The following is an 18247-nucleotide window of genomic DNA, read 5'->3' as shown; positions in this document are numbered from 1 at the left end:
ATAGTTGTATTCTTAGTATGTTACTTAAAATGTACTAGTAAGTGTGTTCCAAACTGCACTGAAAAAAACATGACCTTAAAGTATGTTATAAATTTGTTCAGGTGAGGTGGGGTCACAGGGAACCTTTTGTGTATGTGAAGAATTTAGTAAACCAGTCAAGCTACAAGGCTAGGTTTGCCCTTGTTAATTAGACAAGTAGATTTTTTTTTTTTAGCTTTTTGACAACAAGTTGTTTTTAGAAATTGGCCATCCCTGGACTTTATTTTTAAGCTTTATTTAAGTCACCGTTCCAAGCAGGTTATCAGTCTCATTTTACTTCTACAAAAAATTAATAATAATATGAACTTATGCTTGTTAAGTTACCCCGGAGATTGGTTGTGTCTTCATCAACAGTTGTTTGCATTCAACTACTTAAAAATAAATAAATAAATTAAAATGGTTAGTGAATCATATATTTTGTATGTTTCAAACATATTCTACCATAGCACTTCTCTTGTATACACTGTCTTGTATACTAGGTAGTCAGTGCTTAAGTTAACTTAACTTAACTTAACTTTGGATACTATACCTTGCTCCATACATGGCAGCGGTGCCATAAAGTTGCTATGTGTAATGATTTGGTAGTGGATTTTAATGTCATTTTTGTTTATGTAATATGCATTATACAAATCCAAAGATCCAATTTTTGCATGCAGGTGACATTTAGTTTGTAATTTATTGTATTCACACATTGCCAAACGGTTTCTGTCAACGGAGGAAAAAAAAAAGTTGTGAATGCCACCTGACGAACCTTCAGAGGTTCAAAACTACCTTCGAATTCCTGGCTAGCGAACAAACCTTCGAACAACAGCCCTAGTAGTTACTGTACTCAGCATTAAGTGTACATATTTACTTTTTTAATTTATTTTTTTCCTTTTAACAGTTGATTAATTTAATCTTCATAAATGTACTACATATTGACATTCAAGTCAAATTTGGCAGTTCTTCATTTTTCTGATTCTCTTACTTGCTGTACTTGTAATTTTCTTTGGCTGTTCACTTCTTTCAAGCGATTTAGTTGAATTTGTTCTGTGGTACTTAGTTATTGTTCTGGTTGTGGATTTTGGTATTCCGTATTCCTTTGAAACTGTTCTGCAGCCATTTCATTGGTTCTAGTTTGCTATGAGTGCTTTCCTCAAATGTAAATCCAACATCTTTGTATTGACCATCATCTGCTGTGTTGCAAAAACGTTCTTCAGCAGATGTTGGAAATAATTACCTAGACTTTATAATGCAGCTTAGTTGGTGTGTAATGGTTTTCAATGATTAAAAATATTTTAATTAGTTTTATTAAATGTGTGCAGACTCTTAATATAAAGGTGCCAATGCTTTTGTCATGAACAAATATCTGAAATTGCTTAAGTACTTCTGTTTTTTTTATAAAGATTGTTTGTTAAACTACAAGAAACTGTGTATTTTGGTCTTTGTCATTTAATTAGTGGCTAATGTTTATTAAATGCTTGTATTTGTATTAGGGTGATAATACTTTTGACTGCGGCCAGTAAATGAACAATTAAATCAGCAGTAGTAAGTTCTTCGTCAATTAGTAGCCCTTTACAACTGAAGTATCAGCCATTTTACAAATGCAATAATACACTTGATGGTTTTGTTTGCACTTTTACAACCCACTTCTCAACGCACCCGAGTGCATTGTTGCTTACATATATAGAGAGGACATGTCATGGCCCAACTGGAAATACTGAATTTATTTTTCAAGTTAACCTTGGCCTCTTCACCTTTATGAGTAGCACAGTCACGAAGCCATAGTGGTAAGGCTAATGACCAATCAAATTTATATTTTCAGTTGGGCCATGGCATATTAGGTTTATACAGCATTTCTATTGAGGTTTTTTTTTTTTTTTTTTAATTGGGGTCCTTTTGTATTATTATTATTATTATTTTTATTTTGTTTTTGTTTTTTACAGGTTCCATCTACTGACAGAAATGCTTTGAGTTCTTTATGGGGTAAGCTGGCATCTGAAATATTGATGCAGAACTGGGAAGCTGCTATGGAAGACCTCACCAGATTGAAGGAGACAATTGATAACAATGTAAATATTGTAAAGTGATTTTTATGGCTGTTATGAGTGGTACAGACTTCAAAAATATATTGGTATTCTATGGAATGGTATGCACTGAAATATTACAATACTGATTCAGATAGTAACGTTCCTGTAATCCATAATACATCTTAAAGAAAATACACAATAGGTGCTGAATACAATCTTGGTAATTTTTGTCTCCTGAATAATTATTGGGTTGAGCATTTAGATGTTTTCTTGTCACTAGTAATGATTGCATTAACCCTTCATCAATGGCAAAGGGTGCAAATGCACCTCTTTATGTTTTAAAACTAACATATTTCATAACTATATAAAGATTGCAGGATATTCTTACACAGGATTGTTTTAATGGCTTACCTTTATTTTGATACCAAGAATATCCTTGTCTGACTTGTAAAACAGGCATAATCCTCCTTTGACGTGCACATGGTGAACATTTGCACCCCTTTCCGCCTTCCCTTGGGTTACAGATAAATATTACGTTCATACCATAATCACAGCTCCTGCTTACTGGCAGAATAGATCTAATATTATTGATTTATTTGTTTAGCCAATTGGCGTTTTTCATGAAACTGTGCATATGTGTATATAATACATTAGTTTCCAGCACTGTATTTGGTAACTGCATTCTTTACACTATCCCGCTTATCACCTGATACAGTACAGTAGTGAAAAAAATATTTTTTTTTCTGTCTTTATTGAGCAATAGTGACGTGTCTTTATGTACTGTATGTATATAAATACTGTATGTTACCATACACTGCTCCTATTTGCTTACAGAATAGTGCAGAGTGTTACAGGGGAGCTGGGATAGATGTAGAAAAGGTTGATTTTATTTTTATAGGGAATTTTATTTTACTTTTTTGACAAACACTGAAGCTGCAAATATTGCAGCATGGGTATGTGCTGTTTGCAAGTACAATATAACATTTTTTTATACTTTGTGCCAATTTAAATATGTAAAATGTACTTATAACCCCAAAATAACATTTATTCAATACAAACCGTTTTAAATAATATAAACGAGTTTATCATCCTTTTGCATTAAATTATTTGAGTAAAAAAAAAAAAAAAACATCTTTCTTCAAATTAAGTTAACTGCGTTTATACCTTCTGTGTGAGTTCAGTTATTGACAGTGATGGAGGGTTAAATGTTGAACAGGTGAAGGTTAAGATATAAAAACAGAAATGATTTCACCATTGTATGTTTGTGTATGACTACAAAATATCTGACACTACTTATTAAAATGATCATGTATACATGTCTGTTTCACTTTGATTGGTTGCAATTCTTTTTGTTGCAGTCTGTCAGCTCTCCACTCCAGTCTCTTCAGCAAAGGACCTGGCTGATCCATTGGTCACTTTTTGTTTTCTTCAACCATCCCAAGGGTAGAGACAACATCATTGAACTCTTCCTGTACCAGCCACAGTAAGTGACATCATTTTCAAAGATGCGTAATTCATATATTTTGTACAGTTTGCAAATCAAACAATACCAGCATAATACTAGTATGCAGCAAAAAAGCAAAATGCATGCAATCCCCCCCCCCCCCCCCCAAAAAAAAAAAAAAAAACACCCTTAGTAAACCAGTTTTGTGTTTTTGTTTTTTCTCACTGGAATCCTTGCAAAGAAGAATCTGTTTGACTGTGGTTCTATTAGCAGCTGCTGTTGACCACATATTTTTTGAGTTGAGAGCACCCTCCATGTCATTGTGGCACGATGGGATGTCTTGTCACCATGCGGGACCTTCACACTCTTCTCGGGTTAAAAAAAAGTAGTACTCAAAAAAAACACATTTCAGGTTAAACAGGGTGGTGCCTGTGCGTTTTTATTTTTCATTTACAAAACAAATGAACAAACAAAGACCTAACTCCTTAGTACTAACTCAACTTTTCAATCTTTAACTGTGAGCAGGACCGCTAAGCTGTTTACCTGGGGGTTTTAAACACAAACTTCTTGTGTTAAATACCTTTTCTAGGTCTGGTCCTACAGGCTTCCTCCTCTCGGGTCTTAGCCTTTTCACAGCCACCAGAACAATCATTTTCACCTGCTTATATTCCTGCCTGCTAATTGCAACCAGGTGTTCCTAATTTAATTGAGCCAGGTGATCCTTATCCTGGCTCCATGAAACACTGATACAATCAAACACAAACCAGTTAAACTTTTTATAGGCATTCTTAACCCCTTATCATCTTGTCAGCCTTCACAGGATATAAACGCTGTTTGATTCTCGGACCCACATACCTCCCTCCTAAAAATAAAGAAATAAATTAAAAAAATGGTTGTACATTATGTATTTCATATAGTTTTATAGTAAATAGTAAGTACCGGAGACTAATGTCTAATATTGAGCTGACACAATCAAAATACAGAACATTATGTAAGTTGAGTATAGGGGAGGTCTATCTACCATAAATATTATTTAAAAGGTTTTTTTGTGTGTGTATTTATTCACTAAAAATGTGTATCGATCAGCTGGTGAAGGGGAAGGAGGGTTGCACAAAAGCCAGAAGCACACATTGGCAGTGCATTCCAGCTTACGTCTTCCCCTAAACACTTGTATATGATTTGGTACTATACTTGACTCCTATAATAAAGCTATGACTCCTTTTAGTAATTGTAATAGGACATTACAAACGGAACACTTATTAATGCAGTGCTGTGTAATTAATGATGAATACTATAATAAGCCTAGCCTTGAAATTGGAAATTTTACAGCTTTTATTTTTAATAATGCGACACCCTTTTAAGAAACAGAATTGGCTCAAAATAAGTGTATTTAAACTCAAAAGCTCTTCCTTCCAAAATAGGATCACTTGTTTTTACCTTCATATCTTTCAAATCATGTTGTCCTCAGTTTATAGTGCACCTAATCATCCTTTGTCATAAAAACAATGTTTAGTACATTGGTTCAGTTGAACAGATGAATGTATTTAATTTAAACCGTTACATTGACTACCACAACAAAGGAGATTGAAGTCAATGGTCTTCTGTTTGGAAAGAAGGAACACTTTTTATTGTATCAGATTGAAAAAAATCAAACTGCTTAGTAATTACTCTGAATTAATATACAGCTGTGTGGACAGGAGCACCAAAATCACATTCTTGTACCAAAAAACCTACACGTTAATGCCTTTGGCTGTTGTCTGGCACAAGTGACCAATGATTATGAAGTTCAGGGAATGTTTGGCAGTCCTAACACAGCCCACATGAGATCTTGTCTGCCTACTGCATTGCTTGCTTCTGAAGAATACCAGTGAAATTACTAGACCTCTTATTATCCCCATTGCAGTCTGTTCTCATTTGCCATTTGGAGTGTGTCACTAAGTCTCATTAACCTCATTGCTCCCTGCTGTTCATTTTGAAATTAAATCTTGTCTATTTAATCTCCTGGCTGCATTCAGATAACTGTTTTGTCTTAATTTGCGTGTTCTACACTGGATGGAAAAATCTATATTTTAAATACGTCCTCCCCAGACAAGGTTTTTAGTGTTACTGATATTCAGCAGAAGAACATAGCTGTGAAGCCTTGTGGTTGCCACAGTAATCACTGGGAGCATTGAAATCCTAGTTTTTGATCTCAGTCAAGTTATTTATTGACAATTAATATTCAAATTCTACACTTTGTAAGATCTGCTACCGTACAGTAATGTCAGTGATATATATATATATATATTTTTTTTAAGGTACAGATTATAAATCAATTGATTCAAGTAAACTTACGTCACCTACCTTATCTCATGTAAGACTGATTGCTCCGTAGAAATTTCTCTCTATAAACACAGAAACTTTTTTCTACATAGAACTGAGCCACCCACCTCTGACATGCTGTGGTTTTCCAGATAATGTTGTGTGGGAGAGCCAACCCGACTGTAGTCCTGCTTTGAGCCCAAAAGCTTCCTGAGGGTTTAGTTGTGTATATCATGTGGAAGGGTTAGAGAAATGCAAAATATCTTAATATGTAATTGGAGATTAGGCCATCCCTTCTGTGCGTTCAGTTCAGAAAAAAGTTGAAACTGCGATATATGTTCTGTTATTGCAGTGCACTTCATTTATAAGAATCACTGATATAATAATCAACTGCATGTGGTGATCAAAACTGCTGGGTCAAAATAATTCCTATACTAACCATGCTAAAAGAATCAAGCAATCCGCTTATGAGAATAATTTCAGGGCAAACTGACTACATGTTATACAGTACTGTATCAGTTGCAATGGCATGTACAGCCAGTAAGACTGTTTTTGATTTTGATCACATCTCGCGTGGTTAGGGCCGTATGCAGCATGGATCGTGCAATGACGCAGGGAACACTGAACAAGTTTGTAATTACAGTGACTGCGTGTGTCACTTTTTTTTGTGAAAATTAGTTTCAATAAAATAAATACTCATTAATTGAATACAGCACTGTTATTGTGTGATATATGCTGCGCCCTGAGGAGGAGGAAGGGGGGAATGCTGAGCTTTGTATCTCTGCTTAATGAAAAAAATTTGATTTGCATCACAACTGTAAATAAGTAAACCACAGATGCTTAAATGCAGTGGTAGTCCTGACAGTAAAATACTGTACTGTAATGTCATTTTCATTCAAAGGCCATTACACATAATACCACACTTAAACTAGGCACCCTCACAAGACAATCACTTCTCAAGTATACTGCAGTAAAATAAGATTCTGTAGCCTTGAGTAAACAATCATGATCATGTGACAAGTTGCTTACCCACAAGGACTTGTTTTGATGTATTGTCCTCCGTACTTGAGCACCATTGACATTTGTATACTGTATTTAAACTGATGTGCGGAGGCACGCTTTTGCTAATTAGAATAGTATTGGTCTGCTTATAAGAATCAACCGCTTTCAAGAATCAAATCATCCGGGACGGATGTGATTCTTATAGACGGAATGCACTGTATTATTGTTATTACTTTGCAAAACAAGATAATCACAGGTGTGTCTCTTACTTGGATTCCTCTTAAGACTGTAGTTTATCAAATGCCTGTCCTTGAATGTAGAACATGGTAATGATATTCCCATACTAAAAAAAGTGAATTGCATCATATATTATGACATCCGTTTCACCTGATTTTACTCTCTCCACCAGTTATTCTGTTTGTGAACTGAAACAAAACTGAAACAAAAAAGGTTTAAAAGAAAAGCAATATCAAAGATTAGAGATTGGCTAGTGAAATCTAACCAGGTTCAAGGGCAGCTAGAGTACTGCCATCAGATGGCCTATGAGTAGGTGCTAATAGGAAACCTAATACTTTTGAAATATTATACAGGTACTAGAAGAGTGGATGGATGCATAGTTACACTTGTTTTGCTACTTGTATTTCTAGATGCGTCATGAAATTGGAACAGTGCACTTTGCTGTAGTATTACATATGTTTTGGAGATAAAAAAAAAAAAAATCCTTAAGTTGCTGGACCTTCGGTGCTGCATTCTTCCATCTTATCGTTAACAGTTGTCATGCTATTGATTACATCTCGGTGGTCCTCTCACACACTGCACTTTAATATGCATGAATCAGAGTAAAAATCAGAGAATGCAGTTCAGTTTTATAATAAGTTGATGAGTGAGTTAATTTAGACCAAAAGAAACGTGAGACATCATGTAGTAATTAGGTCTGCTGTGCAGGTGTCTATAAACTACTAAATTAAGGCTTTTTGTGATGAAGCACTGTTCTGTTTTAGACAAGTGCATTTACTTTGGTGATTCTGTTAGACTCAAGTCCAAACTTCTAAATTAAAATCCATTAAAGAAGAACTTGTATAAAATGTCACAGTTGTCTTAACTAATGTGGTGTTCTTGTTTAGGTTTAACTTTGTACTGTGTATACTGCAGTGTTTGTTTCAGTCGTCCCAGCTGGAGAGTTTTTAAAACATGGATTAAATAAGCCCTGTGGTCTCAGTAGAGTTCTCGAACATATCCCCACGCAACACTGCACCAAGTTTATGTAAGAAATTAATTGTTAGGAAATACTGTATGGAACAAAAATTGTATATCTTGCATTCACTGGAGCTGGATGTGATGACAGCAACACAAAGTTATACATAGTGGTTCTTTACAACATGAAGAACACATTAGTTGAGACAAATGTCATACCTGTACCAAGCTAAAGTTTAACTTAATGTTCTGTATTCGACCACTTATCCAAACATTGACAATGAGAAAATCTTCTTAATAACCCGAGGGACCCATTTGGGTTATAGTGTCAGTGATCTAGCTAGCCTTTCTGTTCATGCGTTCCTCAAACGCACATGCCCAAAATTTTGCATCCCATCCATCAGATACTAAACAATTGTTAACACAAAGGCTAGTAAACTCCAGGGGTTGCATTTTGATAAATTTGCAGTAAGGCATTTTTATTCTTCACTCAAAGTTGAAGCAGTTGCAGCAAACCTGGCAGATCCGTGTAGTGTCTCTGTTATTGTGCTTTGACGACATTGGCCTCCCTTAGCATTCACTGTTTTGATAGAATTCAAAATAAAACATGACAACTTTAAGTTTGATATTGGTAATGGTTCATAATGTATATTCGTGAATTTATTTTTTCTGTGCCATTTAGTTGTTGGGAAAACATACCTTTCTTAATGTTGCTTTCTATGCAATTTTCTAGGTACCTAAATGCCATCCAGACAATGTGCCCTCACATCCTTCGGTACTTGACAACAGCTGTCATCACGAACAAGGATGTACGAAAACGCAGACAAGTCCTTAAAGATTTGGTTAAAGTTATCCAGCAGGTAAGAAAGTTACTATTGATGTTTTGATGTATTCAGGAGTGTAATGTGACGACTAACATTTAACTTTAAATTCCATTAGAACAGAAGTATCCCCTGTGTTTTTACTAAATGTTATAATTAACATATTCCCAGTAGGTTTGAGTTCTGTAGTTGACTGATACCTTGGAACATTTTATTTGATTCATATTTACATTTGTTTAAGACAGTCATTTTCAGTATGCCAGTAAAACAAGCCATTTGGGGGTTTCATGTCTGCAATGTGGTTTGTTTTCTTTTCTTTTGTCTTTAACAACAACAGTAGCTTCCTCTATAGGCAGAAAAATAAATTCTGGGTTTGTGACCATGGTATAAATTACTTAAATGTGTTCTTATGCGTTATCTGTCTCCCATTTGTGGTCTTCTAGAGACAGATAGATGCCTTGAGTAGTTTTCTAAATATGCACATTTTTTAAAATTTGGGCAGCCATTCACATTTTGTTCTAACCAGAAGCAATGTGTTACATTGGTGGAGGTTTGATTGATTGGAACCATGCTGCTACATCTGGACAGTGAACTTAACAGTGAGGTTAATCATGCTGTACAGTATATTGACTTAAATTTCTGTCTATGCTTTAAACTGCAGAATAGAAAAGAGAAATAGCTATTTTCAATTTTATTTTTAAATACAGTATTGAATATTTCAAAATACAATGTGGAAAGAAAGATAGAAGACATATTTTACATGAGAACTGTGTCAAATATGTAGAGCATTTCAGTAATTTATTTATTTTTTTTCATTAAAAGGAGTCCTACACTTACAAGGATCCCATTACTGAGTTTGTGGAATGCCTTTATGTGAACTTTGACTTTGACAGTGCCCAGAAAAAACTGAGGGAGTGTGAATCGGTAAGTTACTTACTTTCTTGCTGGCTTGATTTATGTTTTCTCTTCATAAATGTTAAATGATATAGGTTGCATTTGAAGTTGGTAACTAACTTGTATATAGATTTTACAGTCTAAATGTTTTGAAGCCATTGCAGTCCACAAAGCCTATATTTGTATTGCCACATTTTTATTTTGAAAGATTGATTTTTTAGATCCATGCTTGTTTTTGAAGCATCTTAATATAACTGTGCTTAAATTTGCCATTGACATTTTAAAATAGGCGATAATGTTCTGACCACAAAGCATTGAAAAACATTTTTAAAAAATGTGTCTATTCTTTGTCACAAAGAATTCTGTTCATTTTCCTCTTGTCTCTCTTTCTCCCCGATAAGGAGGCTCAACATCAAAGTGCCCTCCTGACCAGACATTGTCTAAATAATACATCACACTTTTTATAGATGCAGTAAACATCATTAGTCACCATGTGAATTAGTTTGGACATCTTGCTCTTTTAGAATCATTAAATGTTTTACTTGTTCTTATCTGATATTTAAAATTGTTATTTTTCAGATGTGGGTTATGAATCATAATTGGTCATGACTCATTACCAGTTTATATGGCCACTAATTGCCCATCTGGTTGATGCTTGAGTACTGTCATGTTTTTCACAAAACTGTTCAGATGTCCATGTTTCAAATCATCCACCATTTAAATTGTAGTAGTCTTGCACTTACAGTGTAAGTTAAGCACTTAGCTCTTTGTAAATTTAGGAAAATATACCAGTTACATTCTCTATTTACAAAATCCAAGTGCTCAACTTTCAACACTTCAGGTCTAGGAAAGATAACCAATTCAGCTGCAGACCTGCTCTAATAGTATAGGAACGATAACTCCAAGTAGACCAATAAACTAATCAGATATAAATATACACATTTATGACCATTTACATTTATTTCCCAGAATAAGATGCTGAAACTATTTTATTGGTTACCCTATGGTAGTTGTTGAGTTGCTTAGTGCTGAAAGAGTTTGGCACATAAATATTATGGAAGCCAGTGACTATGGATAGGTTTTCACTAGGGATGTAACAATACACTACTGTTTAGTGCTGGAACAAATATCAGAATATTTGACATGTATTTGGATACAAAAATCAGATGCTCATATTCGCTAGAAATAACTAAAATACCTTGCACTTATTTACCTCCTCACCAGAAGTTTCCTGACAAATTAAAAAATGGCAAATGAAAAAGAGCTCTGTGTGATATGTGAGAAACACAAGATCAACACAGCCGCTCGAGCCTCAATTTAAAAGTTTGATAGCAAAAAGTAAACAAACAAGATTATGCGCACGCATGCGTAGTGATTTCTATGGAAAGCCATCTGGGTAAAAAAAAGTATTGCCCTGCTTTAGAGCGAGTCACAATTCTTGCTGGAAATGCTGTGTAGTGATTTTTATATAGGTTGTGTGTGTGTGTGTGTGTGTGTGTGTATATATATATATATATTATAATATATATATATATATATATATATATATATATATATATATATATATATATATATTTGTAGCAGCTTTCTGTTATGTGGACTGTAATAAACGAGAACCAAAGCTATTCTTTGTTTCCCCCCTTCATTTTATAGTGCCATTTCCACTGTTTTGTTTTATTTGTATAAAGTTAAATTTCAGTTTTTGTTTGCTTGTTCAGGCAAAAAGGCACAATTAAACCATGTTATTACTTTATTAAAACTTGACTGGCCACTGTTTACTGTGAAGAAACGACAATGGCAAGGAATGAAAAAAAGTAAAAGTAAAAAATAAATAAAAAAATTAAATGCGGTGTTAACTTTGTGTACTATTTATTTCGAGAATTAAACAAAACAATGTTTAACTTGAACTGCTATTTAGCATTATTTGTTTTTTTAGTTAATTCACTGGGGTAAAATGAGGCCTATATAACGTTATTTACTCCAGGAATATATATATTTTTTGCTTTAACCCTTTGCAGTCCATTTATTCATCGCATGTCAGGCGTGTCAGGTCCAATTTATTTTCACACATGCTGTTTATTTTACACGTGCTGTTTTAAAGTATATATTTCTTCAGAGTAAAACAGGTTTAAAAGGCATTGAAGTGCAAAAGGACACTCAGTAGTGTATCTCCAGCCAAGCCCCACCCCTTGTTCGCTGTATTTTTCACATACCTCTTTATAGATGTGCATATTGATAAATCCTCTCCTGATCGCTTGTTTTATCTCCAAACTCCTCAATAATGCAATCCAAGTCACTGTTCTGTGTAATATAGTGACTTTTATTACTTTTTGAAAACAAACTAATATTTAAATTATATATGAACACCAAAATCATGTGTTCATCCCAGAACTACTAATGCTACAATACAACATGTATCGCAATATGCACGTTGTGATATGATATGCATCATGATATATATGATGGGCTATGATGCATAACTAGATCAGTAACTTGTGTATGCATTCAATATATGTGTATCTGTGTGTGTGTAATTTGATATATATATATATATATATATATATATATATATATATATATATATATATATATATATACACACACACATTTATTCTTCATTTAAATACCACTTGGTGAACTACAGTTAGCTAAGTTGTGTGCTTTTGGTCTTGTGTCACGATATAAACGGTACATACCTCTATTACGGTACGATATGTAAGGTAAAGTATCCCAATTCATATATACGCAATGAATCTTATAATGCATGTAGCCTAGACCAGAAGATATAAGAACTAGAAAGCTGTTAGTAAATTAACATAACAAATCAATGACTGCAAAGGATTATGCTCAGAGATATATAGCAGGTCAAATCAAAGTTTAATTTCTTTGAACATGTAAAAAGAAATGTATGTATAATATATGGGTAGACTAGCCCATAGTAAAAGTATAATAGTAGATGTATGACTTTGTCTTTCAGAGAGAGCACACATTAATAAGTCTTTAGTTGTTCTCCCTGTTATGGTATAGTATGTGGTTAGAGGGGGTTGGGTGCGGGGAAGAATGTGACTTGTTTTATTTTACAACAGCATGCTGCCCAGTGTGCACAAAAGAAGTTTCAGAAAACTTACAATATCCACAGTATAATGGAGTGAACAGGTGTATTAGTGGTTTGCATGTGTAATATAGTACTTTTATGCCTTAATGAGCAGTGCCAGTAAGTAGTTAAGGGTTTCTTTAATGAATAAATCATGTTGGCATGTCCAGAAAGAACAAATAGATTAAAAGAATATTTTAGGCTATTTGCATCCTTTTCATGTTTGTCTCTTGAGCGATAAACTTCAGGAATGAGTAACATCTGGCATGGTGGATTGGTGCTGTCACAGAAAAGGAAAGGGGTGGGAGAGGGAGTCTTGTTTGTGGCTTAATGGAAGTTCCCAACTTTGTTAACCCTTAGCGGTCCATTTATTCAGCACTTGTCAGGTTCAGTTTATTTTCACAAACAGTGTTTATTTTGCATGCACTGTTTAATTTTTTTTTTTTTTTTTTTATAGTAAAACAGGTGTAAAAGGCCCTGCATAGAAAAAGGACACTCAGTAGTGTATCTCCAGCCAAGCCCCACCCCTTGTTTGCTGTATTTTTCACATACCTCTTTATAGATGTGCATACTGATAAATCCTCTACTGATCACTCGTTTTATCACCAAACTCCTCAATAATGCGATCCAAGTCACTGTTCTGTGCAGTATAGTGACTTTTATTACTTTTTGAAAACAAACTGATATTTAAATTATATACGAACATCAAAATCCTGTGTTCATCCCAGCACTACTAGTGTTACAATACAATATGTATCGCAATATGCACGTTGTGATATGATATGGAGAGTAATGTCTGTTTTAACTAAGTATGTTATCTTTTTCGCAAGTACATTTAATAAAAATAACTATTCTCTTGTTTACTTCAATGGTGGGAAGTGGTTACATTTTATTTTGTTTTGTATTAAATTTTAGAATGTTGTGCAGTTAGTATTGGCTAACAGGTGTTTCAGGCAACTCTTCTTGTAGCAATTATTAGCAACATTGCATGATTAACCCCAAGCATGGTGCTTTTAGTCATTTGGGAATTTATTGTCAGCTCTTTGGAACACCCAGCTCTAAATAACATAAGGAATAGTTTAATAGCTTCAGAACATTTTAATTTTGGTTATATAACAACTTGATGAGGCATATAACTGGACATTTTAATGTTGAATTTCACATGAACCTTCCTTAGCAAAATTATGAACTTTCCTGAATTTATATAGATTGTTTTCTTACAAAAATGACAGTAAACAAGAAAATTGAGTTGTTTTGTTTTTTTTCCCCCCTGAAAAGTTAACGTGTATTTAGAGTTCACTAGGACCTTTATGAAACCTGTAACAAATATGGAAAAATAAATGAAACTTAAAAACCATTATAAAAATATGGTATGACTGAAGAGGTGCTTTTGCTGGATCACTTTTGTGAACAACAAAGAAATTTGGATCGTGAAGAAGAGCTCTAGAGTGAAGACTTGATCTTCATTTAGACAGTTAATTACTTCTTATACAATATGTATAGCATATGAGAAGACCGCCTTTTTATTTATTTATTATAATTTCTGTATACTATGTTAGTCTTATGATTAATATGTGATCAGAATACATTGTAGTATATTTCAGTCTTATGGTATCAACATTTTTTTAAGTTTTTATTTGTACTGCTAACATGACTAGACTGTTGCTTTTACGTGTTTGTTCATCTAAGCAGAATAGCTGTCGAATGTTGGGCTGCTGTTCCAGCAGAAAGCAAGTCCACTGCTGAGATGATCTAAAAGCTCATTCTGTCCTTTAGAAACTACCCATGTCCCCTTAAAATCACAGCTGACAGTAATTATTGTACTTAACTCTTTGGTTTTTATCAGTTGTATAAGACTTTGTTGTACTTGATGAAACAAAGTTCTTGATAGTTCTGTGTAATTTGGAATCATTCATCTAGGACCAGAGAGATAACTGAAGCAAATGAGGAATGTTTTGGTGACAAGTGAAAATGATTCTGTAGATTTTTATTTATGTACTGATTCCAGACACTCAAACCCTAGCAAACACGTGAATAATCTCTTAAGAGTGTTGAGAACTTTTCCTTCTAATAACGCAAAGACTAGCTATATGATTGATGTATTTTCTGTTTTTAAACCTAAGTAACTAATTATGTTATACTGGTAGGGATACAAGCTGGGCAAACTACATGAATTGTTTTCAAATGTCTAGTGTAATTTTTAAAATGGGACTCTGAATCGGGTAAATAGTCTTTTTTGATAATCTGTACTTATACTCCCACCTCCCTGTTATGTTAAACTCCCACTTACCAAAGTAGAATGCTGAGAAGTGTCACCACTAGGGTAAATCTGGTGGTTTGGTTCATGTTGAGGCATGTTTTATTGTGGAGAGGGTGGTGTTTCAACATTGTGGTTTAATTCATATGGCATTAGCATTTTCAGGATAGTATTTTGAAGTAAAAGTAACTAGGATTCTTAAAGTGGTTAAATGTTTTGCTGAAACAACATTTTATATGTACATAAAAAAATTATTAATAATAGTAATTAATAGCTTTACAGTGTTTCTTGTAAAATTTGAAATATTTTCAACATGGGCTTCTGAGGCAAAAACCTTGAAATATGTATTTTAAAGCCATGAGGCATTGAACATTTCAAAGATGTGGGGAGTAAAACAAATACAAATTGAAATTTCCTGTAGACATGTATCTAACATAGCTATACTACTAATTTCTATTACGGTATCATATTGATTTTAGTCAATCTTAAGCTCTTTCCAAGCTTACAATTTTTACATGTACAAACAGGGTCCCGTGTTTTATGGGACCCTGTTTGTACATGAGAGACCTAGAAATAACTGACTTTCATAAATATTTATATATTATATATATAATAAATATATATATATATATATATATATATATATATATATATATATATATATATATATATATATGAGAAAGAGACCTAGATATTTATTTGCATGAACGTTGTATTTTCTTGTTTCACAGGTCCTTGTAAATGACTTCTTCTTGGTGGCTTGTCTTGAAGACTTCATTGAAAATGCTCGACTCTTTATTTTTGAGACCTTTTGCCGTATCCACCAGTGTATCAGCATCAGGTTGGTAAAATGAAAAATGTTGTTTAATTATATGCGTCTAAAGTAACAAAATATATTATCAAATAGTGTTGGGACAGATATATCGGGAATATTCTAACGAATAGCAGATGCTCATTCACTAAAAATGTCAAAAATACACTTATTTACCACCTCACCAGAGGTTGCGCAATAGTTTAAAAAAATGGCAAATAAAAAAGAGCTCCATGTGAGATTAATATATTAAAAAAAATAAAAACACACACACACACACTGACAGAGGATCAACACAGTAGCTCTTGAGCCTCTATTTAAAAGTTTTGGATAGCAAAAAGTGAACAAACCAGATTGTGTGTGTGCACATATAGTGATCTCTGTGGAACACTATCTGGGTGAAAATGGCGTTGTAATGCTTTAGAGTGAGTCAGACTCATACGACATTAAAATGCCTCTCTTAACAGTGCCCAACTTGCTGGAAATGTTGTGTAGTGATTTTTATTTATTTATTTTTTATATAGATTTTATAGAATATATTTTTTGTTGCGACTTTCTGTTCTGTGGAATGTAATAAATGAGAACCATTTGAAGTGTTTAAAGTTAAATTTAAGTTCTCATTTGCTTGTTCAGCTACAAAAAGGCACATGTAAACCTCATGTTATTGCTTTATGAAAACACGTCTTTGGCCACTGTTTTTCTACTTTAACGTGTTACATATTGTAACGTCTTGCTGCAAAGTAAAGGCACACACACAGGGGGCACGCCCCCTTGCCCCTGCTGCTATGCTGTCTCTGTCTGCATTCAGAGCATGGACGAGAGTGCATGCGTGGCGCCAACCTAGAGAACTCTACAGCCCTGAGTGTTAGGTTTCAACAGAGAAGGGTTCTGGTGGTTCTGTAATGTTGTGGGGCGCATTTTCCTGGCATGGTTTGGGTGCACTCATTCCATTGAGTGATCATCTTCATCCCATGTTGCAGCATTTCTTTCCTGCTGGGGAAGGGGGGGGGGGGGGGGGGGGGGGGGGGGGTGGGGGGGGGGGGGGGGGAGTTCCAGGATGACAATTCCCCCATCCACAGAGCACGTGTGGTCACCTAGTGGTTTGATGAGCATGACACTGATGTTATCCATATGTCATGGCCTTCTCAGTCACTGGATCTGAACCCAATCGAGCAGTTATGGGATGTTCTGGAATGATGTCTGAGACAGCATTTTCCTCCTTCATCAACCAGGCATGAGTTGATTGACTTTCTCATGGAAGAATGGTGCCGCATCCCTCCTGCAGAATTCCAGAGGCTGGTAGACTCTGCCACGGCGCATACAGGCCTTACTGGCCGCACGTGGTGGCCCGACACCCTATTAAGCGACTTTACATTGGTGTTTCCAGTTTTTTGTCCACTACCTGTAGATACTTACGTTTCTTCCAGTCTGTCAAATTGCCTTATGTATTTCCCATAAAATTGCTCTTGAACCAGTCTAGACTGCGTTTCACATATATTATGATTGCTCTTGGTTTTCTGTTGTGCATCCAGACTCTAAACTATAAGACTTGGAAGGCAACTACAAGCCAAGAGCTATGCCATTGCAAACAGTCCCGAATGTATGGATGAAAATTAAATTACAGGAATCGCTGAGTGGCTGTGGCTTTGCCAAAATCACAGCTGGTTTAAAAACTGTGAACTTAAAATTGTCAGTTCTTAAAACAGCTAAAAGGGGGAGACATGTTGTCAGCTTCTTGGTGTATGGTGGTATGTTACCAAACATTATAGTAAAGGGGGTTCTGTCCTCATGTGATTTTACACAGCTGTCTGAAATCCTGAGTAGACATTTTAAAAATGTAGGATAAATAAGATCATTTTGAAAAAGGCTCAAAAGAAAAAGATAAACCTGTGGTTGATTTCTTTTAGCTTTTTTGGTGTTTTTTGTTTAAATGTTTTAATTTTAATCCAGTTCTTGTGAAGGTTAATTTGACTTCTGTTTAGGAAGTAGACATAGGAATAGTGTTGTATTGTACTAACAAATATACACCCTTTTGTGGCTTTACTTTTTTACAAATCTTCTGTTGCTAACATGGAATGCCTGAATGCCATGCCTGAGTGAGTCGCCTGCATGCTTAATATGTCAATAACTTTGTCAAGGTCCTTACAGGTGGTGTCCACTGTAACCTTTATTACCACACACACATTTTTTTCTCATGTCCGTTTTTTACTTCTTGTTTACAAAGCCCTTAATCGGAGAATCTGTACCCCCTACAATCTGCACCCAGAAATTCTAGTTTGTGTGTATACAGTACATATATTTACCACTTTGGCAAAATATGTAGAAAGGTTGGGAATTTCGAATAGATTCCTATTCAAGTACACGGATGCCAACATTTCCGT

General features: G+C 34.6%; 1 protein-coding gene across 1 annotated transcript in view; it reads left to right on the top strand.

Moving 5' to 3' along the window:
- LOC121313269 (eukaryotic translation initiation factor 3 subunit E-B-like) overlaps positions 1-18247 on the top strand; it is a 48774-nt gene that overhangs the window by 18189 nt on the left and 12338 nt on the right. The window contains exons 6-10 of the mRNA XM_041245631.1: positions 1965-2090; positions 3407-3531; positions 8723-8849; positions 9633-9734; positions 15787-15896. Coding sequence (XP_041101565.1) covers positions 1965-2090; positions 3407-3531; positions 8723-8849; positions 9633-9734; positions 15787-15896 — 590 coding nt within the window. The remainder of the gene's footprint in view (positions 1-1964; positions 2091-3406; positions 3532-8722; positions 8850-9632; positions 9735-15786; positions 15897-18247) is intronic.

Source organism: Polyodon spathula, chromosome 3 (assembly GCF_017654505.1).
Source record: "Polyodon spathula isolate WHYD16114869_AA chromosome 3, ASM1765450v1, whole genome shotgun sequence".
Classification (NCBI taxonomy): Eukaryota; Metazoa; Chordata; class Actinopteri; order Acipenseriformes; family Polyodontidae; genus Polyodon; species Polyodon spathula.
This window is presented reverse-complemented; position numbering and strand designations above follow the sequence as displayed.